This window comes from Heteronotia binoei, chromosome 19 (genome assembly GCF_032191835.1).
Source record: "Heteronotia binoei isolate CCM8104 ecotype False Entrance Well chromosome 19, APGP_CSIRO_Hbin_v1, whole genome shotgun sequence".
Classification (NCBI taxonomy): Eukaryota; Metazoa; Chordata; class Lepidosauria; order Squamata; family Gekkonidae; genus Heteronotia; species Heteronotia binoei.
Genome location: NC_083241.1, coordinates 24,040,184 through 24,064,923, shown reverse-complemented (window position 1 = coordinate 24,064,923; position 24,740 = coordinate 24,040,184). Strand labels below are relative to the sequence as shown.

At 45.7% G+C, this 24,740-nt stretch overlaps 1 protein-coding gene across 1 annotated transcript; it reads right to left on the bottom strand.

Moving 5' to 3' along the window:
• Positions 1 to 2,213: 2,213 nt before the first annotated feature.
• ATP8B4 (ATPase phospholipid transporting 8B4 (putative)) lies at positions 2,214 to 18,490 on the bottom strand (the record flags this gene model as incomplete). The annotated part of the gene is given in 6 exon segments (XM_060259969.1): positions 2,214 to 2,284; positions 4,804 to 4,951; positions 7,274 to 7,484; positions 9,138 to 9,263; positions 12,368 to 12,510; positions 18,413 to 18,490. Coding segments are annotated over 6 exon segments (777 nt in total), but the record flags the coding sequence as incomplete, so codon positions are not given.
• Positions 18,491 to 24,740: the final 6,250 nt, after the last annotated feature.

Genomic DNA, 24,740 nt, shown 5'->3' with positions numbered 1-24,740 from the left:
AAACAATCCACTTTTGACATGTTTGTGTTTGATGTGGATCGGAAAGTGCCCAAGAACACTATCTGTGTACTTGCAGCAAAATAAACAGGCTGCGCTTCAGAAGACACAATAGACATGTTTTCACTACAAAGAGATGTTCTCTAGTCAAGAAAACATCATGTACAAAGTAGTCCTTTGAGTCCATTAAAAAAATCCACTTTACAAACACTTAGAGAAGACCACTGGGCTTCAAACATAGGGTTATCTGATTTATGTCTGATATACATTTGCTCAGGTTTGCATAGTGCCTCCTGTGAGTGATTCCCTCTTTTTGTGAGGTTCATTTGCCTTCTCAGAGAGCCACAGCATGGATGGCCCCCATCTTGTGGAACAATATGCCAAAGGTGGTGCACAGAACTCCTTTTCTGGCAAGGCTTAGAGTACTTTGGAAAGCGATATTGTTCCTGCGTGTCTTCAAAAACTGACTTGGATGCTGATCTGCTTGCCAAGTAATGATCCAATGTGTCCAAGCCTTTGGAGTTTTTAATGAAGTCATCTGTGATGAACTCTGATTTTGCTGAAGTAGGTTCATAGATGTTTTTGGTTCGACTTCTGTAAGTGCTATGGAAGATGGAGACTAAAAATGCTTTAATAAATGAAAAAGCCAAATAAATTGAATCTGTTTTTTTAAAGGTTACACACTGGGTTTTGCATCTGGTGGGAAGAAGGGGGGGAGGGAAAGAGCAGAAGGAAGGAAAAGAAAAGATGACTCATTTCTAGGGAGCTGATTGAGCTTACTTTATCAACAAACCTGACTTTGTCACCAAGTTACAGGGCACTGCTGCCAATCTTGGTTCTCTGAAACAGATTCCCACTTTACTTTTTAATGTCAAAACTATTGAGGTAGCTGGTCCATTAAGAAAAAAAAAGCACAAACTAACAATATAATATCACAGCAGGACCAAAAAAATCGTCACAGACTAGCAGGCAACCTTTTGAGCTCCTAGGAACTCTTGATTACACTGGATGTTCAGTAGAAAAAGAAAGGGGAGGCAACAGAAAAATATGTTTCAGGGCATGATGGAAAAGCTCAAAGCCAGCAAGCCACATTCTAGTCGTCTTGAAACAGAGACTAGGAATTGCTGCACACTTAAGAAGTGCTTCTTGCACAATATGAGGCCATGCTCACTGATCTTCACTGTAGGGCAGCATGAACTCAGAGCATATTTGTGGCTCTCAGGGGACATCCTTTGTGGCGGTTGAACATGCCCATATTATGGATCTTCTCAATGAGGATGCCTTCACAAATTTCTAAGAAGCACCCAGGGTCCCTTATGACACAATTTAGAAATAAGTGAACCAAAGCGCAGGGCAAGAGAGAGACACTCAGGCAAAGCACTGTATTTGTAGACAATATAGAGTATATACATAGCTGAAATAAAAACTGGACAATTACGGTACGTATAAACTCTTCATAGATTATAAAGAGATTTGTCACTCACAGAGTTTCTCATGAGCTTGTAGAAGAAGAGAAGAAAATAAGAGACCAGATTTTTATCCTACCATTCACATTGAGTCTCAAAGTGGCTTACTGTCAGAACTGGAACGAACTTCAGACAATTCCAATACTTGTTACAAAGTAAGGATCTTTATTGAAGAACTACAGTGCTAGAGCTACGAGATAACAGTAATGCCGAGTCCTGGCAGTTGGTTACATTTTATGCCATCAGTGAAGTACAATAAAGCTATCATTCACACGGGTTACAGACAAGTGTCTCCTTTCCCAGGCTTCGTTATCAGAAGGGAGGATGCTTCCCTGTGGTGAAGGCCAAACGGCCTGTATTCAAAAGGGCACCTGTGGATGTTAACAGAGACTATCTGTCGCCCGTTATGGAGCCCTAAATATTTGGAATAGCTATGAGGGCAGGGTTAATTGCTCAAGCTATGGACTCTGTGTTAGTGTTAGGTTACAGCATGGAGTCAGTTTGGTCAAAGCAGACAGAGAGAAAGTTACCAGTTCTGACATGCTGCCCCCCCCCCTTAGCTCTTCGCCTTGGGCTTGTGTGGGTACAGCAGGTGAAACTTTTTAAGCAGTTGCGGAGCGGACACATCGCTAGCCTTCACCCACTCGTCACAGCTCGGGGGGAAGTATTTCCACCTGATGAGGTAGTACAACACACCCCGTCGGATTTTGGAATCCAAAATCTCCTGCACCTCATGGTGACTCTGACCCCTCACTCGCGTCGGAGGCGGTTCCGGAGGGCGAGGGTGAAAGGACGTAGCTCCAGGGTCTTTGCGAAGGAGGCTGCAATGAAAGACAGGGTGGATCTTACTTAATGATTTGGGCAGCTCAAGTTCTACAGTTACCTTGTTGATCACCTTTTTTATTTTAAAGGGTCCTAGATATTTAAAAGCGAGCTTGCGACACCCCTGCGGGAGGGGCAAGTTCTTTGTGGACAGAAAAACTGTCTCCCCCTCTTTCAGTTCCCATTGGGGAGCGTGCTTTTTGTTGAAGTGGCGTTTGTACTCCTCTTTCGCCTCCTCTAGGTTTTCTTGGATCACCTTCCATCCCCCCCGTACCCCTTCCCACCACTGTTGACATGAAGTGGGTTCCGGGGACCCGGCCGGCAGAGGGAGGTTGGGGAATGGTTTCCCTTCGTAGCCGTTGACTATTTGGAAAGGGGAGGTTTTGGTTGAGCTATGGAGGCTGTTGTTATACCCATATTCGGCGAAGGGGAGTAACTCCACCCAGTTCGTCTGTTGGTAGTTGATGTAACACCTTAGGTATTGCTCGAGAAGCCCGTTCACCCTCTCCGTCTGTCCGTCCGTTTGCGGATGGTATGCGGAGCTAAGCCCCTGCTCAATGCCTACTATTTTGCAAAACTCCCACCAGAAGTTGGCAACGAACTGTGGCCCGCAGTCACTAATGACCTTGTCTGGGAATGAGTGAAGCCGGACCACGTGATTAAAGAATAGCTGGGCCAATTTCTTAGCAGTGGGGAGTTTTTTGCATGGGATGAAGTGGGCTTGTTTGGAGAATGTGTCCACTACCACCAATATCACCGTTTTCCCTTGGGAGGGGGGAAGTTCCACGATGAAATCCATGGAGACTACTGCCCAGGGGCGACTCACTGTTGGGAGAGGGACCAAGTGGCTTCCCCCCTCTGCGCTTGGACATGATACATGTGGGGCAGGCAAGTACGAATTCAGAGACATCCCTTTTTAGTTTGGGCCACCAAAACTGTCGGGTAATTAAGTTGAGAGTCTTTACATATCCAAAGTGACCAGCAAGTCGGCTGGAATGACCCCGCTCGAGGACTTCTTTTCTCAGAGATTTGGGCACATAAATTTTCCCTTTGTGGAACCAGAGCCCCCCTTCCCCCTTTTCAAGGCCATCGGGTCGATCTTGCCCCTCTAGCTCCGCTTCTGCCGCGAAGCGTTCCTTCTGCTGCGGGTCGGGGGCCCCGGTTTGCTTCCCTGAACGGGTGGTTACCCCCCCCCCGCGATGGCAGAGGGGGGAATGAGAGAGTCGATTACTTCCTCCCTCTGGCTCTCATGCTGGGGCATGCGTGATAGTGCGTCGGCCAAAAAGTTTTTGGTACCTGGGATGTGCTTTAGCACGAAGTCAAATTTGGCGAAGAATCCCGCCCACCTGATCTGTTTTGCGGTCAGTTTGCGGCGGCCGGTGAGGGCCTCCAGGTTCTTGTGATCAGTCCAAATTTCGAAGGGGACTCGAGCCCCTTCTAGCCAGGATCTCCATGTTTTGAGAGCAAACATGACCGCAAATGCCTCTTTGTCCCACACTGACCAGTTTCTCTGCTCGTTGGAAAATTTATGGGAGATGTAAGCGCAGGGACGGAGTTCCCCCCCCCTCATTTCTTTGCATCAATATGGCTCCTACGGCGACATCGGAGGCGTCGCATTGCACCACGAAGGGCTTCAATTCATTAGGGTGAGCTAGTACCGGTTCGCAGGTGAAAAGTTGTTTGAGCTCATTAAAAGCTTGGTGGCACTCCGGCGTCCACGTTAGGCGCGCGCCGGGTTTTTTCGCCTCGTCCCCTTTTCCTTTCGTTTTGAGGAGTTCAGTGAGGGGGAGCATTACCCGGGCGAACCCCTTAATGAACCCGCGGTAAAAATTTGCGAACCCGAGAAATGATTGGAGCTGCCGTCGGGTTCGAGGAGGTTCCCAGTCTAGGACCGCTTGGATTTTTGCGGGGTCCATCGCTAGTCCCTCCCCAGACACCCGGAACCCAAGGTAATCTAGTTCCGTCTTGTGGAACTCACATTTTGACAGTTTAGCATACAATTTGTTTCGGCATAGGGTTGCTAACACCTTTCTCACCAATGGTACATGCGATTCAAGGTCTTTCAAGTAAATAATGATGTCATCCAGGTACACCCCCCCCCCCTTGTACAGAAATTCTCTTAACACTTCATTGATAAAGTTCATAAACACCCCCGGCGCTCCCTGAAGTCCAAAAGGCATCACTAAATACTCGAATTGTCCCATAGGCGTGTTGAATGCCGTCTTCCATTCATCCCCTTCTTTAATCCGCACCCGAAAGTACGCGTCGCGGAGGTCGAGCTTGGTGAAGATTTTACCCTCGGCCACTGTGCTCAATAGGTCTTTTATCAGCGGGATCGGGTAAGCATTTGACATGGAAATCCCATTTATCCCGCGAAAATCTGTGCAAAGCCTCAAACTACCGTCCTTCTTCTTGCGGAATAGGACCGGTGCTGCGTGGGGGGCCGTGGCCGGCCGGATGAACCCACGCTTCAAATTTTTGTCAATGAATTTTCTCAGTTCCACTTTCTCCACCCAACCCATCGAGTAGAGTTTTGCCTTGGGCAGCTCTTGCCCCGGGATTAGTTCGATGGCACAATCGGTCGGGCGGTGCGGAGGAAGCTCGTCCGCCTCTCGCTCACTAAAAGCTTTTCTCAAGTCTCTGTATTCCCTGGGGATTGCCCCTATCTCCTCAAGAGTGAGGCAGAGTCTTTCGCTCTGGGGAGGGGCCTTAGGACCCCACTCGGTTCTCCAGTGGTGGTGCTCACACCGCCAGTCGGGGAATCGCACAATCTGTTCAGCCCATCGAATGTCCGGTTGGTGCCGGGCGAGCCACCCTGCTCCCACCACCACGTCAAATGAAGACGAAGGGGCTATAACGAAAGTCTCTATCCCCCAGTGATTGTCCGTCCCTACGGGGGTCGCCTGGGTCTCCAAAGTACAGGGCTCCCCCCTCATGATGGACCCGTCCATCTGTTCGAATTGGATGGGGTGGGGCAGGGGGGACGTGGCCAGTCCTAGTGCCTCTACTAGGCGCGGGGTGATAATGTCTCGGGTGCACCCTGAGTCAATCAGGGCGCGGGCGTGCATAAACCGCTTAAGGTTGGGGTTCAGTAGGGTGACCGCCATGAACAACAGCCCCCCGGTAATTCTCACTGTCAGTAGTGCCGGCGTTTCCCGGACCTGCTTTGCGGCACCGATTAAAGCAGGTCGCTGTCGTTTCCCGCCGACTCTTGGTCCCAGGACTCCTCGCTGGATTCCTCTATGGTGGTAACATCCTCGTCAATCGCCATGGAAGTGGCGACGGCGCCCCGACTGGGCTCCTTGGTGCGGCCGCCTTTCTTCTTCTGCGCGGGGGTTGCCGGCTTGGGTTGAGTAGGGGTCGGTGTCTGCCTCACCGGGCAGTTGGCGGCTAGGTGGTTTGGGTCCCCACACCTAAAGCACTTGCGGACCGCGGCGGTGGGGGTCGAGGTTGCGGGGGGTCGCTTCCCTTCGGGTTTGCCGGACGCGGGGCTCGGCTTCCCCCCTCTCTTGCCTTGCTGCTGGCGCCTCAACTTCAGACGATTCCAATACTTGTTACAAAGTAAGGATCTTTATTGAAGAACTACAGTGCTAGAGCTACGAGATAACAGTAATGCCGAGTCCTGGCAGTTGGTTACATTTTATGCCATCAGTGAAGCACAATAAAGCTATCATTCACACGGGTTACAGACAAGTGTCTCCTTTCCCAGGCTTCGTTATCAGAAGGGAGGATGCTTCCCTGTGGTGAAGGCCAAACGGCCTGTCTTCAAAAGGGCACCTGTGGATGTTGAACAGAGACTATCTGTCGCCCGTTATGGAGCCCTAAATATTTGGAATAGCTATGAGGGCAGGGTTAATTGCTCAAGCTATGGACTCTGTGTTAGTGTTAGGTTACAGCATGGAGTCAGTTTGGTCAAAGCAGACAGAGAGAAAGTTACCAGTTCTGACACTTACCTTCTTCTCCCCACAACAAATGCCCTGTGAGGTAGGTGGGGCTGAGAGAGTGCTCAGAAAACTGCTCTTTCGAGAACAGCTCTGAAAGAACAAGACTGACCCAAGGTCACCCAACAGCTGCATGTGGAGGAGTGGGGAGTCAAACCCGGTCCTCTCAGATTAGAGTCTGCGCACTTAACCACTACACCAAGCTGGCTCAGAAAGGCCCTACATATAGCAAAGGAAAATCCTCCACACTGCATGGCTAAAATTCATTTATTTATTGGATTTAATTTTTAAACCTCCTTTCCCTTTGGAACAGGGCTCAGGGTGGTGCACATCAATCCCACATTCCCCCCACTCACAGTATGAAATGATATCCTGATGTTCATCAAAGTATTCTGCATCAATCATGGTATAAACAGAGTTAATTAAATCTATAAAGTTGCAACCACATGAACCACTTTTGACCTTTGCAGGCATCTGCGTTCATCTGCCACTTCTGCCATGTCTCCCTGGTTTATCACATGTAGGACTGCCAATCAATTTTCCCCATGCAAAGCTCCATGTATTTCCAATCAGTCATACACCTAGACATTCAAACAAACATTCTTGAATCAAGAGCCTCATAGTAACTGAAAGTCAAGTAAGTTCGATGCAATTAAGTCCCACCTACTTTAGTGAAACCAAACCAGCTCAACCTGGTGCATGGATTGCAGCCAGCACCCACCATCAACTCTGCTGAAATAGGTTTCTGCAGGGCTCTGAAGCACTACTGGAACTTGAAAGACCTCATAACCAACAGGACCAACTGTAACACAGCAAGGACAATGAAGCCTTTATCATACCACTACTAACTCCAGAGAATCACCATCATATTTAGATGTTTCATATACCAAGATCTCAAGCTAATGAAGAGAAAGGGGCCAAAAGGTACCCAAGATTGTGGCCACGTGTGCAGAAGCAAAGTCTCTCATTTTACCGACTTACAACACAATGCTCACAGAACAGGCTTTTCACAGCTGAAACTCCTCACAATGTCCAACAGTTGCTTACGCAAGTTCTCCATCTATTCTGCACAGCCTTTCCCGTTCCTGATGCTGAATGTAGATTGACGTGCATATTTTTTCCAGATGTTATCAGCTCCCCATGGCCCTCTTGATGAGCAAAAGCATACGCAGACCTTTGTGAGCTAGCTCTGTGTGTCTGCTGCATGTATCTTTGTAACGGTTTCTGTTTCTTTTTAGCTCAGTGCAACAGCCGTACCGTAGGCAAAGGAACAAACCAAAAAAAAGCTTATAATGATATAGAGGAATCATTTTCACATTGCAAAATCTGGCTCATTTTGAGCTCTTAGTTATGTTGCTGTATAAGATCAATATGTCCCTTTATGACTTGAAGAGGGGGGCATCCCAAGACACCAACACAGGTCAGAGTGGTCTGCAAACTCAAAACATATGTGATGATAACCGAAAGTCAGGTTGAGAAGACAGAATCTTCTGGGATTTTTTTCAAATTCTAGCTGGGCTGTTAAGAAATCTAGAAAGGGGCTATTCTCAAGTGAATTCAACCAATCCCCTGTCATTGATTGGCACCCACTGGTGGACCTCCTGATGGCACCTGGGGGTTTTTTGGCCACCATGTGACAGTGTTGGACTGGATGGGCCACTGGCCTGATCCAACATCTCCTATGTTCTTATGAATATAAAAAAACAGGAGCTACTCTGCTGTGGCTGTTGTTACCAACACTATTGTTCTGGCTGTTGTTACCCACACAATCTTCTTTTGAAAGACTGAACTCAGAAAAACAAGCCCCACCAATCTGAATCAGAACAGTGTGTGCAGAACTCTGACTGGCTGGCTGCGTACGACATCATGGAATGCTATCCCCCCCCCTCCCAACCTGCAACAGTTTTCCAACAAGTTGGATCAGCTTGGAAAGCTATAGTCATGTCATGAAAAGAAATAAGCTGTAAATCCCTGCAAGAGTAATCACCCCTTTTAATTAGATACTTCCTAAAGTACTTCTGGTTCACTTGCTACCTGTGCTGATCAGTCACCTTTTATGCAGCAACACGCAAAGCTTTTCCCCACTGCTGATATGGAAATGATAAGGGAAGCTCCTGGGTAGTCCTACAACTATTATCCTTAGACCATTACAAAAGTAAGAGCAGTTAACCCACCATAGTAGCTTTTTGAATTGGTATGTGTGGTGCACAAGAGTTTGGACACGGTTTCTGATGCCTCAGCTTAGAGGGAGAGTTGCCAGGAGATTCCAATTCGGTTCACAGATCCAGTGTTGGATCATCACCTGTACAGCAGACCAGAGTCTCCAGCTATCAGCTGGTTCAGCTCTACAAAATGGATGATGGTTGCAGAAGCTGACTGCAAAAGCTAGCGAGAACAAATGGGTATCCTACTCCTAAGAGCTACCAACTCAAAACGATTCAATGTGTATACATAAAAGGGATTTTTAAATAAGATAGATAGATAGATAGATAGATAGATAGATAGATAGATAGATAGATAGATAGATAGATAGATAGATAGATAGATAGATAGATAGATAGATAGATGATAGATAGATGATAGATAGATGATAGATAGATAGATAGATAGATAGATAGATAGATAGATAGATAGATAGATAGATAGATAGATAGATAGATAGATAGATAGATAGATAGATAGATAGACAGACAGACGGACGGACGGACGGACGGACGGACGGACGGACGGACGGACGGACGGACGGACGGACGGACGGACAGACAGACAGACAGACAGACAGACAGACAGACAGATAGATAGATAGATAGATAGATAGATAGATAGATAGATAGATAGATAGATAGATAGATAGATAGATAGATAGATAGATAGATAGATACACAATTGCTCTGAAAGAACGAGCCATACCTGATCACTCACCATTGGACTGAAATCCACCTTCATAAAATGAAATGTTAACATAGGCATGACTGAAACCACAGTAGTCAAGAAAATGACAAGCCAGACATTTAATTGGCCCAGGGAGCTCCAAGCACTTCCTATTAGCACAGGAGAGCAAAACATTTTTGATAGGAAAGAGGGAGGGGGGAAAGGTGGATGATAAGTTTGCAGTTGTGGGACATGCCAAGTTATCTTTGATACTTTACGTTAACCATATGTTTCTTATTCCAAAGTTCTTTGATTTTTCTAGCCGTACAAAAAACACTTACTTAAGGGGAAAAAACACAAATAAATAAATGACAGAATTCTTTGGCAACATCTAAAATATGAGATCACATAATACACCACACAGATTCCAGAAGATGATATACATTGTGCGCTGGCACTGAGGAATACACAGGACAGGAAAAATTATGTGTTCTGTGCTTCTTCCCTTGTCAGACTGCTCATAATTATACATTGTTCTATTGCATAAGAACAGCCAGACTGTCTCGTTTAAAAAACATAAGACGAAACAGAGAAAAGCACAGATGTACGCTACAAATGTGCATATCTTATATTCCAATAGCAAAGTCAGAAAACTTCTGGATACATAAATACGGTGACTGGAGCTGTGAATGGGAAAGACAGATCTTTCTACACACCTGAAAACAGCCCTAAGTTCACAGGAAAATGTGAAATAAAAAAAATACACTGAGGCATTTTAAAATGTGAAAAAGATAAAAGAGGCACCTGTAGCTTTAAGCAACAGATTTCCTCAGTGGCTGTTGCTAGGAAACCACAGCATTCCAGGCTGGGTTTCAGTGAGTAAAAGGCAGGGGGAGGGGCCAGGCATATATTGACCCTTGAGGGAGGACTCCTCAAGGCCAGGCTTGACTAGGGCTTGTCAGTTCCAGGTTCCTGCAGATTTTGTTGGTAGAGTTTGAGGAGGGCAGGGTGTGGAGAAAGGAGAGGCCTCATCTGAGTATAATGCCATAGAATCCACCCTCCAAAACAGAAATTTTCTTCATGGAAACAGATTATCATCTGGACTTTTCAGATGTAATTCTGAGACTAGGCTGCTGGGGTGGGGAGGGAAGATAGGATTTATAAAGGTAAAGCAGCAAGCGGCAGTCATTTCTGACTCTGGGGTAACGTAGCATTATGACGTTTTCACAACAGACTTTTACGGGGTGGTTTGCCATTGCCTTCCTCAGTCATCTACACTTCCACCCCCCTCCCCAGCAAGTTGGGTACTCATTTTACCAACCTCGGAAGGATGGAAGGATGAGTCAACCTTGAGCCGGCTACCTGAACCCAGCTGCCGCCAGGATCAAACTAAGGTCGTGAGCAGAGCTTGGACTGCAGTACTGCAGCTTTACCACTCTGAACCATGGAGCTCCTGATTGGATTTGTACCCTGCCCTTAAATCAAAGTGTCAGAGCGGCTTACACTCTCCTTTCCCTTTTCCTCCCCACTGTGAGGTAGGTGGAGCTGAGAGAGCTCTTTTGAGAACTGCTCCTGAGAAAGCAACTCTTTCAAGAACTATGACTGACCCAAGGTCACTCAGCAGGTGTATGTGGAGGAGTGGGGAATCAAACCCGGTTCTCCCAGATTAGAGTCCACACACTTATCCACTACACCAAACCTATCAAACTTCCTTATACAGTGTCAGACCAACTCAGAACAAAGTCTTTCTCATCCCCTGCTATCTGAAATGCTTTAACTGAAAGTGTTGAGGCTGGGAATTGGGAGGCGTGTAAAGTACATGGCTCTACCCCTGAACAAAAAATCAGATGTATTACAACCCACCCAGAGGCTTTGCAACCTGAAACTTAAATAAAAGATGTGTACACTATGAGGAGAGGTGGGAATGTGCAGCTCATGTGCAGTCAAGCAGGCCAACTTGAACAGGAACAGACCACCATGGGTCATGAGGTACTCTCCTTGACCCTTCCAAGCAAACTGGAGTTTGCCTTGTTCATTTTACACCCCACCCCCATTCCAACTCGACAGAAGCTGGATCTGACTCAGTGTTCAGTAATGACCCCTGCTTAGTCATGATTTCTGTGAACAATACACTGTTTGGACAACTGTCTGAAGCACTCAGAGTTTTTAATGTTTGTCTTGGGAGGTGGTGAATACACACTTTCTAGGCTTGCAGCGATCAAAGTCTGAGTGGAAACACAGAACGCACAAGCAAAAACGAGTTGGAGGCTGCATGAGAAGCCTTGTCCAAGGCGCTCTTCTGGAGGATTTCCAGTGGGCCTCAGTTACTTCTGTAGACATAAACAGCCTTAACTCAAACAGCACAAGAAGGAGAAGCACTGTTATTAAATGTATATGCATATGTATATCCTTGCTTCCTACTGCTTAGTTTTGGCTACTGGAACTGCTTTGTGAAAGAGTCATCCTCTAACACTTGCAAATTCCATCTGGGGCATAGCAATTCTTGGCAGGTTTTTTTCCCCCCTTGGTGAGTAACATCCTCCAAATACAGAAGGCTCTCCTGACCACACTGTGTGCAGTATTACCAGAAATCTGGTGTGCAGGGGCCTGCAGAAAGGTTTTTCTCAATGGCTACCTCTCCACTTTGGAATTCGCTTTCTTTTGGGAGGGAGCCAAAGTCCCAGCCTGGAGGTCCTCTGGAAGCAGGGTAAGATGTTTTTCATTAAATTCCATTTTCAGTGGTCAGGAATGCCACAGAATAATTACAGTTATCCTTGGAGTAGGATGGCTTCTAAGCCACAAACAGAATGGGGGGTGGGGGCTACTGGAAGACAAGAATTCCACTCTGTCATGAAAATCCCTTACTGGGTCCCCCCCAATCTTTTCCTTAAAGAGGGTTACTGTGTGGCTAATGTGGCATAATCTAACAGCAGGAACCAAGTAGCACCTTAAAGACTGAGAGACTTCCCCATACACCCAACGTTAGCTCTGATTTACAAAAACCTTATGCTAGAGTAAATGTTGTTAGTGCTCCTAAAGTTGTGTTTAATGCAATAGATTGACACAGTTACCCTGTTGTAATTAGAATTCTATATATACTGTCTCAACCTTCTTAGGTGATAAGGTATCTGAAAATAAGCAAATCTTCATTCTCCCACTGGTTACTGCCTTAAGCCTCATTAGTGCTTTATGTCCTCTCTAAAGAATACATGGTTTTTGTCAAGCAATAGAAAGTGCATATGGGCAATTGTTACACCAGTCACTACAGACTCATCTACAAAAGGGAAATGGCCTGGAAACAGATCAAAAATCCCATCCCTTTGCATTGCAAATAGGACTGCAAAGTACACAGCAATACCACCCCAGATGAAGAAATGATTAATTCCTGTCCAGTAGCTAGTATCTAAGGCAATCTGTAAAGCAAAAAAAAGAGGGAGGGGGGCATTTTAAGCTGCGCCTTGCCAAAGGCTGAGCACATCTCAGAGAGGCCTGAGAGGAACAGAGCAGAGCAGCTCTGATAAGCTGAGACAGCTGGAGAAGTTGCTAAGAATTTCTGCGTTTTGAAAGACTTCATTCTGAGGCTTGGGTGACTGCTGAAAAGGCTGAGTTGTGATAGCTGGGGAACTGCTGTACGTTTGGGTGAGTGGGCTAAAGGTGAAAGTGATTGATTGATTGATTGAGAGTAATTGTTGATGATTGCTTAGGAGTGGTCTGCTCCACCCTCTTTGCATTTTAAGCTGCGCCTTGCCAAAGGCGCGAGCCTTTGGCGCGAGCCGAAGGGCGAGAGCTAAAGGGCTCTTGGCCTGGGGGCTTCCTAAGGACCAGGAACCCAGATCCCTGATTTCCTTGTTCTCCCAATAAGGTAAGTTGACCTTCCAGAAGGGGAGCCACGTAAACAACAGCATATAAAGAGGACTGTATATTTAATATATATATCATGAAGGTAGAATGCCAGCAGGGGGGTGGGGGCTTTCCAGTGTTTTGCACTGAGTGTCACATGTATGACTATCTGCCCACAGGACAGAAGTCTTGGGTGTGTGCTAGATGCAAGGAGCTCCTGGTCCTCAGGGAACGAGTTCGTACCCTTGAGGCCGAGGTGACTGCCCTGGAGAAGCAGAGACGGTCAGTTAGGCAATTGGGGAAGACTCTTGGGGGCGTATTAGATGAGCCCCACTCTGAATGTGGCAGCCCCGTTGCTGCCAGAGAGCGTGAGGGTCTAGAGGGAACAGGGCACCTTGCTGAGGATAAGGGGAATGCGCCCTCAGAAGGGACCTCTTCTTCGGTTGGTGAGCGGGTATCCTTTCGCGCCAAGGAACCATCCCTGGGCAGGGGGAGAGGGGGGATCTTGGTAGTTGGTGATTCGATCCTTAGGCAAGTAGACAGCTGGGTGGCGAAACCGCGTATTGACCGTATGGTGACTTGCCTGCCTGGTGCGAAGGTAGCGGACATTACGCGTGTAGTAGATAGGCTGATAGACAGTGCTGGGGAGGAGCCTGTGGTCATGGTGCATGTTGGCACCAACGATGTGGGGAAATGCAGTCGTGAGGTCCTGGAGGAGAAATTTAGGCTGCTAGGTGGGAGACTTAAGGCCAGGACCTCCAAGGTGGCCTTCTCGGAAGTGCTACCTGTTCCACGTGCAGGGCAGGAGAGACAGGCGCAAATTAGAAGTCTCAATGTGTGGATGAGACGATGGTGTAAGGAGGAAGGGTTTAAGTTTGTTAGGCACTGGGATGCTTTCTGGAACAAGCCGGAGCTGTACAAAAGAGACGGTCTCCACTTGTCTCCGGATGGAACCAGGCTGCTGGCGCTTAAAATCAAAAAGGTGGCAGAGCAGTTTTTAAACTAAATCTTGGGGGAAAGCCGACAGGAGATGGAATGTCTCTGGTTCGGGAGGACTCGTCTCAAAGAGATGAAGGGTTGGCTTCTATTTTTCTACCGAGTAACGGATCAGAGTTGTCCACTGTGATGGTGACAAACAGTATGGACTGTCTGCTAGAGTCTCGAGAGAGGTGGCGGGCCTAGCTTGCTTGGGAAATTATAAATGTTTGTATGCAAATGCTAGAAGTGTCCGAAGTAAAATTGGTGAATTGGAATGTTTAGTGTTGGGAGAAAACATAGACATTGTGGGAATTTCAGAAACTTGGTGGAATGAGGAGAATCAGTGGGACACGGTGATTCCTGGATATAAGTTATATCGGAAGGATAGGGAGGGAAGGGTTGGAGGTGGGGTGGCTCTGTATGTCAGAGAGGATATACGGTCCAGTAAGACTGAGGTCAGAGAATTAGATTCCCTTTTAGAAATGCTTTGGGTTGAAATAGAGGGCTCAAAAGGAAATTTAACTATGGGAGTTTGTTATCGCCCACCAAATCAAAAGAGAGAGGACGATTATAATATGATGGAGGGATTAAAGATAGCGGCTAAACGTAAAAACTGTGTCGTAATAGGTGATTTTAACTACCCGCAGATTGATTGGGTCAATATGTGTTCTGGTCGAGAGAAAGAGATTGAGTTTCTTGATGCTCTCAATGACTGTGCTATGGAGCAGATGGTCTCAGAACCTACCAGGGGTGGGGCGATCCTGGATCTGGTCCTAAGTAATGCCCAAGACTTGGTGAGAGACGTAAAAGTGATTGCGCCGCTTGGGAACAGTGACCATAATGTTATTGATTTCACCATTTGTATAAATAGGGAGTTGCCCAAAAAGACCGCCACAACCACATTTAACTTTAAAAGGGGTAAATTCTCTGAGATGAGGAGGCATGTGAGGAGGAAACTGAAAGGAAAGGTAAATACGGTCAAAACCCTTGGGGAAGCTTGGAGACTATTTAAAACTATAATCCTAGAAGCTCAGATAAAATACATACCACAAGTTAGGAAAGGCACAAACAGGTATAAGAAGAGGCCAGCGTGGTTAACAAACAAAGTAATGGAAGCTGTAAAAGGTAAGAAGGACTCCTTTAAGCGGTGGAAAACCAGTCCAAGTGAGATTAATAAAAGGGAACACAGGCAGTGGCAAATCAAATGCAAGACTGTGATCAGGCAGGCAAAAAGGGACTATGAGGAGCATATTGCAAAAAACATAAAGACCAACAATAAAAATTTCTTCAAATATATTAGAAGTAGGAAACCAGCCAGGGAAGCAGTGGGGCCCTTGGATGACCATGGGGTAAAAGGATTACTGAAGGAGGATGGGGAAATGGCTGAGAAGCTGAATGCATTTTTTGCCTCCGTCTTCACCGTGGAAGATGAGAAGTGTTTGCCCGCCCCAGAACCACTAATATTGGAAGGGGTGTTGAAAGACCTGAGTCAGATTGAGGTGACAAAAGAGGAGGTCCTACAACTGATAGACAAATTAAAAACTAATAAGTCACCGGGTCCGGATGGCATACATCCGAGAGTTCTGAAAGAACTCAAAGTTGAACTTGTGGATCTTCTAACAAAAATCTGTAATCTTTCATTGAAATCTGCCTCCGTTCCTGAGGACTGGAAGGTAGCAAATGTCACCCCCATCTTTAAAAAGGGTTCCAGAGGAGATCCGGGAAATTACAGGCCAGTCAGTCTGACTTCAATACCGGGAAAGTTGGTAGAAACCATTATCAAGGACAGAATGAGTAGGCACATTGATGAACACGGGTTATTGAGGAAGACTCAGCATGGGTTCTGCAAGGGAAGATCTTGCCTCACTAACCTGTTACATTTCTTTGAGGGGGTGAACAAACATGTGGACAAAGGAGACCCGATAGATGTTGTTTACCTTGACTTCCAGAAAGCTTTTGATAAAGTTCCTCATCAAAGGCTCCTTAGAAAGCTTGAGAGTCATGGAGTAAAAGGACAGGTCCTCTTGTGGATCAAAAACTGGCTGAGTAATAGGAAGCAGAGAGTGAGTATAAATGGGCAGTCTTCGCAGTGGAGGACGGTAAGCAGTGGGGTGCCGCAGGGCTCGGTACTGGGTCCCATCCTCTTTAACTTGTTCATAAATGATTTAGAGTTGGGAGTGAGCAGTGAAGTGGCCAAATTTGCGGATGACACTAAATTGTTCAGGGTGGTGAGAACCAGAGAGGATTGTGAGGAACTCCAAAGGGATCTGTTGAGGCTGGGTGAGTGGGCGTCAACGTGGCAGATGCGGTTCAATGTGGCCAAGTGCAAAGTAATGCACATTGGGGCCAAGAATCCCAGCTACAAATACAAGTTGATGGGGTGTGAACTGGCAGAGACAGACCAAGAGAGAGATCTTGGGGTCATGGTAGATAATTCACTGAAAATGTCAAGACAGTGTGCGTTTGCAATAAAAAAGGCCAACGCCATGCTGGGAATTATTAGGAAGGGAATTGAAAACAAATCAGCCAGTATCATAATGCCTCTGTATAAATCGATGGTGCGGTCTCATTTGGAGTACTGTGTGCAGTTCTGGTCGCCGCACCTCAAAAAGGATATTATAGCATTGGAGAAAGTTCAGAAAAGGGCAACTAAAATGATTAAAGGGCTGGAACACCTTCCCTATGAAGAAAGGTTGAAACGCTTAGGGCTCTTTAGCTTGGAGAAACGTCGACTGAGGGGTGACATGATAGAAGTTTACAAGATAATGCATGGGATGGAGAAAGTAGAGAAAGAAGTACTTTTCTCCCTTTCTCACAATACAAGAACTCGTGGGCATTCGATGAAATTGCTGAGCAGACAGGTTAAAACGGATAAAAGGAAGTACTTTTTCACCCAAAGGGTGATTAATATGTGGAATTCACTGCCACAGGAGGTGGTGGCATCCACAAGCATAGCCACCTTCAAGAAGGGGTTAGATAAAAATATGGAGCAGAGGTCCATCAGTGGCTATTAGCCACAGTGTGTGTGTGTGTGTGTGTGTGTATATATATATATATATTTGGCCGCTGTGTGACACAGAATGTTGGACTGGATGGGCCATTGGCCTGATCTAACATGGCTTCTCTTATGTTCTTATGTTCTTAATATAGGCTCTGTTGTTCTGGTAATAGTTACTTAATTCATTTATATTAGAGCAGAACCATTTCAAATATAGATGACAGTTCACATGTCTGAATGCTCACCAATGTTCCCTCTAATCTGTGGAGTCTTGTGAATAAAAATTCTACTTGGTGAGCAACTGGCATTAAAGTTGTGAGTGAGCGATTTGGCTCATTAGTTTGCTCTGGGGCATTCTTCCAGAGCTAAGACAAAACTGTGTGAGCCGAAGGCTAAAAAACTGAGGTAGCTCACACTAACTCAGTTTAGAACAGGGGTGGGGAACAGTGGCTCTCCAGATGTTTTTTGCCTTCAACTCCCATCAGCCCCAGCCATTGTCCATGCTGGCTGGGGCTGATGGGAGTTGTAGGCCAAAAACATCTGGAAAGCCACCCCTGAGGGAACACCCCTGATGCTCACCCATTCAACCAAATCCCTTCACACAGGAACTAGATACAAGGATGGAGTCCCTAGGATTTCTATACGCAAGCCCTCTTTATATGGAGGCATATTTAATCCTATGAGCTTCCATTTGCCTTGGTCAGGTTTATCCCCTCGGTGAGAACTAGGCAATGTTAAAATCAAGAATGTGGGAGTGGGGGGGGAGAGATGGAGTGTGGCGAGATAGTTCAGAAGCAGCCCACAAAAATGTACTTAGCAGACTATTTCAAGTAAGCTGTATAACAGATATTAATGCACAAAAGTTAAGCATTTGGCACTGTTTTAAGACATCAGGGCTGTCGATCTTTTTTTATCTGTACTAAAGACATTCCTTTAAAATATTTGTAAAATCCTTAGACCGATTTTGCACTAGGGCTTGTTCCGAGTGGAGAGCGCTTTTGCCCCCAGCGCTTCTCTCCATTCCTGCACAAGTTGCCCCGGAACTGTGAGTTGGCGCGCCACTTTCCCGCAGCAAGCAGAAACTGCTTGTAAGAGGATCTGGCTTGCACACCAACTCACAGCTCTGTGGCAGATTGTGCAGAAAGGGAGAGAAGTGCCAGGAGCAAAAGGGCTCTCCACTCGGAACAAGCCTAATGCGAAATCAGTCTCAGACATTTCCATGTCATGATGGGTGTATTTGCCAAATGTATAAATCTATAAGAATACAAGAGGCCATAATTGTGGAAAATATCAACTGCATATCCTGATTTTAATACTGTAACTAACTGGGGTTGGACTAGATGACCCTGGAAGTCCCTTCCAACTCTATGATTCTATGTAGTCTTCAGAACCTCTGTCTCAGTTTGTAAAACCATGAGACTAGATTCAGAAAAATAAAACGCTTCAAAAATAAGTCCAGAAACAAAATGCAATCTGAATCCCCTGGCTTTTGTTTTTACCTGAACACTGACTCCTATTATCAAAGAGGCTGCAGCAGTGACAGCAAAAGATTGGTAGTCAGCAATACGTTTCCCATTTTTTCATCATAAAATATACCTTATGAGATGAAGAACAGAACAACAGAGGTGTAGATTCCATGTGCTATGCAGATGAAAAATCTGTGCTTGTTGAACAAGAGGTTTTGTTGACCAGGCTTATACAGCTTTGGAAAATCAAGACAGTCCTTTTCATTCACAGCCTGCAAAAACACATTTGGTGAGGTGTTAACTCTAGTGGTGGATATGTTCACACATGCATACACGAAGTTGCTGTATACTGAGTTCAACCCTTAATCTATCAAGGCCAGTGCTGTCTACTCTGATTTGCGGTGGTTCTCCAGGGGCTCAGGGAGAGGTCTTTCCCATCACACACAACTTTGAAACTGGAGATGCCAGAGATTAAACCTGGCTGGGACCTTCTACACACAAAGCAGATGCTGTAAATAATACTGAGCCCCAGAAGCTCAACATAAACTTTACTCTCTTTTCTTCAACATACAAATTTGGTTACCCAAAGAAACACATGAAGCCAAGGTCAGCACTGCCTGCTCTGAGCGGTGACAACTTTTCAGTGTTTCTGGCGCAGGTCTATTACATCAGATGGCCAACGGTAGCTCTCCATGGCCAATGGCTGGGGCTGATGGGAGTTGTGGGCAAAAAACACCTGGAGAGCTACCGTTGGTCACCCCTGTATTACATCACTTCCTAACTGATCTTTATAACTGGAGACATAAGAAATTTAATCTGGGGCCTCTTATATTTCCAGTGCAGGTGAAAATGATTCTAATTCTTGTTCCCTTTAGTCCAAAGGTGCCAAACATGCAGCCAGGGGGGCCAAATCAGGTCCCCAGAGGGCTCCTATCAGACTCCTGAGCAACTGGCTGTTATCTGCTTCCTTCTCCCTCTCTCACTTCTTTGTACATCATGGTTTTATGGTTAATTAGATTTATATCCTGCCCTCCCCACCAAAGCAGGCTCAGGGTGGTTAACAACCAGTAAAATCACAATAACATTTTATACATAATTACATCATAATTAGAATTAAATTAAAACATTAAAACAGTCAGGTGCTAATGGCTTGTTTTGCCAGGGTTGCTCTATCACACAGGAGCTACAGAGCAAAGCCTCCATTTTCTCCATTGGCTGAGGCTCCTCCCTTGAGGAGGAGGGAGAGCTTGCTTTGCCAGGCTCTCTCGATCGCACAGCAGAGGTACTGAGCCAAGCCTTGTTTCCTTCTATTGGCTGAGGCTCCTCCCCCTCCTGGTCCCCTGGAGAAGGAAGGAAGGAGCCAGAGCTTCCTCCGCCCAGCTCCTGGATCCCATGGGAGAGATACAAAGAAAGCATCTTTAAATCCAACAAGTGCTAATGTTTTAAGCATGTTTTAAGTTTTTTAAAAAAATCTTTAACTGTGTTTGTCTGTGTGCTTTACAAAATGTATATCTCTGCTACCTGGCATTACATTTTATGACACACATGGCCCAACCCGACAAGGTCTGATTTATGTCAGTTCCAGCCCTTGTGACAAATGAGTTCGACACCCCTGCTTTGGTCTTTTTGGGCATATACAGATGGTCAAGAGAACTAGTAAACTTCGGTCCTCTTCTGCTGACTAAAAAACCTTTCTATTTAGAACAAAGTCTAAGTCCAGTATTACTTATTTCACATTTATGTCCTGCCCTTCCCAAGACGGGCTCAGGGTGAATAACGTCAAGAAACCTTTAATTCCAACAAAGTTTTATTCTGGCACACTTCTTCAGATACATTTTAAAAGGAGTCACCAGCCATTAAATATAGGTGGCGGGTGAAAAGGCTGTTGCCAGGAAGGGACAATTAGAGCCAAGATTGGATTAAGGCAATTTAACCTAATCACAGCATTGTCTTTATCATGCAGTGGGTAAAAGTGCTTGCCTGAAGGAAGATACAGATCAAAGGGTTTAACTGGCAAAAATTAAACAGTTTATTAAGACGCTAGTAATAATAACATATTCCGGTTTGCAACATCTATTATTTATCACATTTTTATCTTACCCTTTTTCAAAGTTGCTCAGAGAGACTCACATGCTTCTCTCTCTTCCATTTTATCCTCATGATGACCTAGGGTTACCAGGTCCATCTCAAGAAATATCTAGGGACTTTGGGGATGGAGCCAGGGGACTTTGGGGGTGCACCAGAACAAGGATGTGACAAGCTCTGGCAATTGCAGAAGAGACTGCATGCCTTTCAAATGCCTTCCCTCCATGTGGAAATAATGAAGGATAGGGGTGCCTTCTTTCGGGGCTCATAGAAATGGACCCCCTGGTCCAATCTTTTTTAAAACCTGGGGGGGGGCTGTTTTGAGGAGAGGCACCAGATGCTATGCTGAAAATCTGGTGCCTCTAGCTCAAAAAAAACAGCCCCCCCCCCGAGCCCCCTATACCTATAGATCAATTCTCCATTATACCCTATGGGAACAGGTCTCCATAGGATATAATGGAGTGCCCACCAGCCATTTCCCTCTCCCTCCCCTACTTTCTGATAACCCTGAAGTGGGGGAGGGCCTCCAAACCGGGGGATCCCCTGCCCACAACTGGGGATTGGTAACCCTACTGTAATGTAGGATAGGCCAAAAGTGAGGAAGCCAAAGTGATCCTTTGAGGATGGGTGGGCATTTAATCCAGGCCTTCCTGTCCTTCCTTGATACATCACACTGGCTCTGAAGGCCCCAAGTCAAAAACTGGCAAGAGTAGCCTTGTTTTAGATCTGTGTGTGTGTGTAAAGTACTATCAAGTCGCAGCTGACATAGCAACCCTAGAAAGGAAGCAGCTCTCTAGGCAAGCAAGAAGCAGAGGTGGTTTGTCCTTGCCTTCCTCTGCAGAGCCTTCCTTGGTGGTCTCTCATCCAAGTACTAACCCTGCTTAGCTTCCCCCAGCAAGGGGCTTTCAATGCAAGTAAGAAGCAGAGGTAGTTGGCCATTGCCTTCCTCTGCAGAGCCTTCCTTGGAGGGCTCCCTTCCAAGTACTAGCCCTGCTTAACTTCTGAGACCTGGCAAGATCATGTTCAGATAAACAGGACCCAATTTATTAATTATATTTGCCTTGTGAGAATGCAAAAAATTGAGGTCAAAGAGTTCTCCCTAGAAACAAAAATTTGAACAGACCCAAAGAAAGAACCAGGGGTGGGGGTGGGTTTCTACACAAACATCAATTTAGATTTACACCTAATTTTTCCTGGTGCCTAGGTAAGCTGGAGCCCAGTTGATAAACCAGTACAAATAATCATTTTTGATATACCTTCCGTTCTATCAGAAAGACCTCCTAAGAATCCATCTAGTAAAAGTCACTGGTACTTACATCTTTACATCCCTTCAATTGTAATGGGATTTATAAACACGCCATCCTAAGAAACAGCATTACTTTATAAATAGGAGGTGCCTCACTCATCTGTTTCTGGTTTAGGCAATTAGCAAAAATGTACTGGAGAAATGGATGGAGTTGAACAGCAAGTATTCCACTTGAAACATTAGCCAGCCACTGCATTAGCCAACAACTCCAGGGAGTAACACTGGGTGGGTTAGATGCCTCTTCCGTTGATAATCAAAATCCACAAAGTTATCAGAACCTTTGAGACTAGACAAGCACACATATGCCCTTCTCAAAAAGCTTTTCGCTGTAAATTTATATATCTCTCTATATTTTAAATGCAGACATTCATGGACAAGGTAATTGCTTCCATATTGCATTAAGCAAGCTTTTCCTCACCACTCAGTGGGTTTGGCAACAGCACTCTGTCAACCAATTGACAATTGTTTATCAAGCAAAAAATGCTTCTATCTGTCTTGAACCACAGCACTGCACAAACAGTTGAAAGTATTTCAGCGAGCAATTAACACATGCCTGCCAAATTCTGAACAGCCAGAAGACAGAATGAAGGAGAAGGAGAGGATCTATAAACTTATATCGGTTCTTTGTCTATTTAACCAGTGGTGGCCTGGCTTTCTCAGTGGTGGTGCCACTACTGAAAGCATTCCTTTCCCATGCCAGCTTGCACGTTTATCCAGTTTTAGGTACCAAGTGAAAGCTTTTTCACTTTGTCTTCCAGATTTAACAATATTTAACTTGTGGTTGCAGATTTATTGGTTGATTTGTTTCACAATTAACTTGCTGGGGTTTTTGTTGTTGTTGTTTTACTGTGATTGTAGACCATACGGTTGCTTGAGTTTATTCTAAGTATTGCTCAGTTTTAGATGAAATTTATTTTACCTAACTTGCCATGGAGATAGCTTGCAAAGTAGTATCCCACAGTGCATATAAGCTACCTTTTAAACATTAGGCAGAAGAAAGGCTCATCTTAAATGTCCAATAAAGCTATTTAAGAAACCTCACTTAAGCACTCCAAAGGTAGGCAATATATTTCTTTATCAAGACTGCTCAGCTCAGGTGAGGGACACAATTAACTTGCTTACCAGATGGAGGCAGCAGCGTTCTGATTGTGCATGAATTTGTGAAAGAACTGAACATTGTGAATATTTTCAACACATATACCGCATGTTTTGCAAGATGCTTCCTGGAGAAAGGACCTGGCAGTCCGAAACAGGCTTTACTTTGCTAGCAGTCCATTGGAGCTCTATTCTGCAGTTATGTTTTGGACCATTTGCGCAATGGTGTATATATGTGCATAAATATGCACATGCAGTATGTAAAATTATGAGGTTGCGGAAATGCACTCTTTTCCTTTTATGAATTATATTTTGTAATAGCATCTTTCACAGAGTGGTTTGTTTTATTTGGTTGCAACTTCATTCCTCTGCCTATTGAGCATTTTCAGCCAGTTTGGTGTAGTGGTTAAGTGTGTGGACTCTTATCTGGGAGAACCGGGTTTGATTCCCACTCCTCACTTGCACCTGCTGGAATGACCTTGGGACAGCCATAGCTAACGCAGGAGCTGTCCTTGAAAGGACAGCTGCTGTGAGAGCCCTCTCAGCCCCACCCACCTCACAGGGTGTCTGTTGTGGGGGGAGAAGACATAGGAGATTGTAAGCCACTCTGAGTCTCTGATTCAGGGAGAAGAGCGGGGTATAAATCTGCAATTCTTCTTCTGCTTCCAGGTAGTGCCTGGAGATCTCTCGCTTGTACAACTGGACTCCAGCTGGCAGAGATCAGCTGCTTCCCTGGAGAAAAGGCTGCATTGAAGAGGGTGGACTCTATGGCATCGTACCATGTTGAGGCCCCTCCCCTCCCCAAAACCACATCTTCTCCTGTATCTACCCCCAATGTCTCCAGGTATTTTCCAACACAGACCTGGCTACCCTACATTATACCATGCTAATGTCCCTCCTCATCCCAACCTCTCCTGAAGCTCCACCCCCAAAATTCCCAGGAATTTCTAAAGCTGGAGCTGGCAACACTATTTTCTCAAATGTGGGGCACTAAAGGAGCTTACACCATTGCTTCCCCCTCCTCCATTTTATCTTCACTGCAGCCATCCTGTGAGGCAGGTTAGGCTGAGAGAGCACGAACCTAGCAGGGATCTGAGGTAAGCAAACAGAGCCTGGCTGAGAAAAAGTCCTCTCTTTGTGAAGTGTGGTTAACATTTTTTTGTGAAAGAGTTCACTATAATACCTCTCAGGTTGTGGTACACTCTTTGTCTGGTGCCATCTTTGTTGACATTCCAGAAAAATATTGAAGACTTCTTTGTTCTGGAACCCCAGAATCATAGAGTTGGAAGGGACCTCTAGGGTCATCTAGCCCAACCCCATGCACAATGGAGGAAACTCACAAACACCTCCCTTCACAGGATCTTCATTGCTGTCAGATGGCCATCTAGCTTCTATTTAAAAACCTCCAAGGAAGGAGAGCCCACCACCTCCCGAGGAAGCCTGTTCCACTGAGGAATCGCTCTAACAATCAGGAAGTTCTTCCTAATGTTGAGCCGGAAACTCTTTCGATTTAATTTCAACCCATTGGTTCTAGTCCTACTTTCCGGGGCCACAGAAAACAATTCCACACCATCCTCTATATGACAGCCCTTCGGGTACTTGAAGATGGTGACCATATCACCTCTCAGCCGCCTCCTCTCCAGGCTAAACATCCTCAACTCCTTCAACCTTTCCTCATAGGACTTGGTCTCCAGACCCCTCACCATCTTCATCGCCCTCCTCTGGACGCGCTCCAGCTTGTCTATATCCTTCTTAAAATGTGGTGCCCAAAACTGAACACAATACTCCAGGTGAGGTCTTACCAGAGCAGAGTAAAGCGATATCATCACATCACGTGATCTGGACACTATACTTGTTGATGCAGCCCAAAATTGC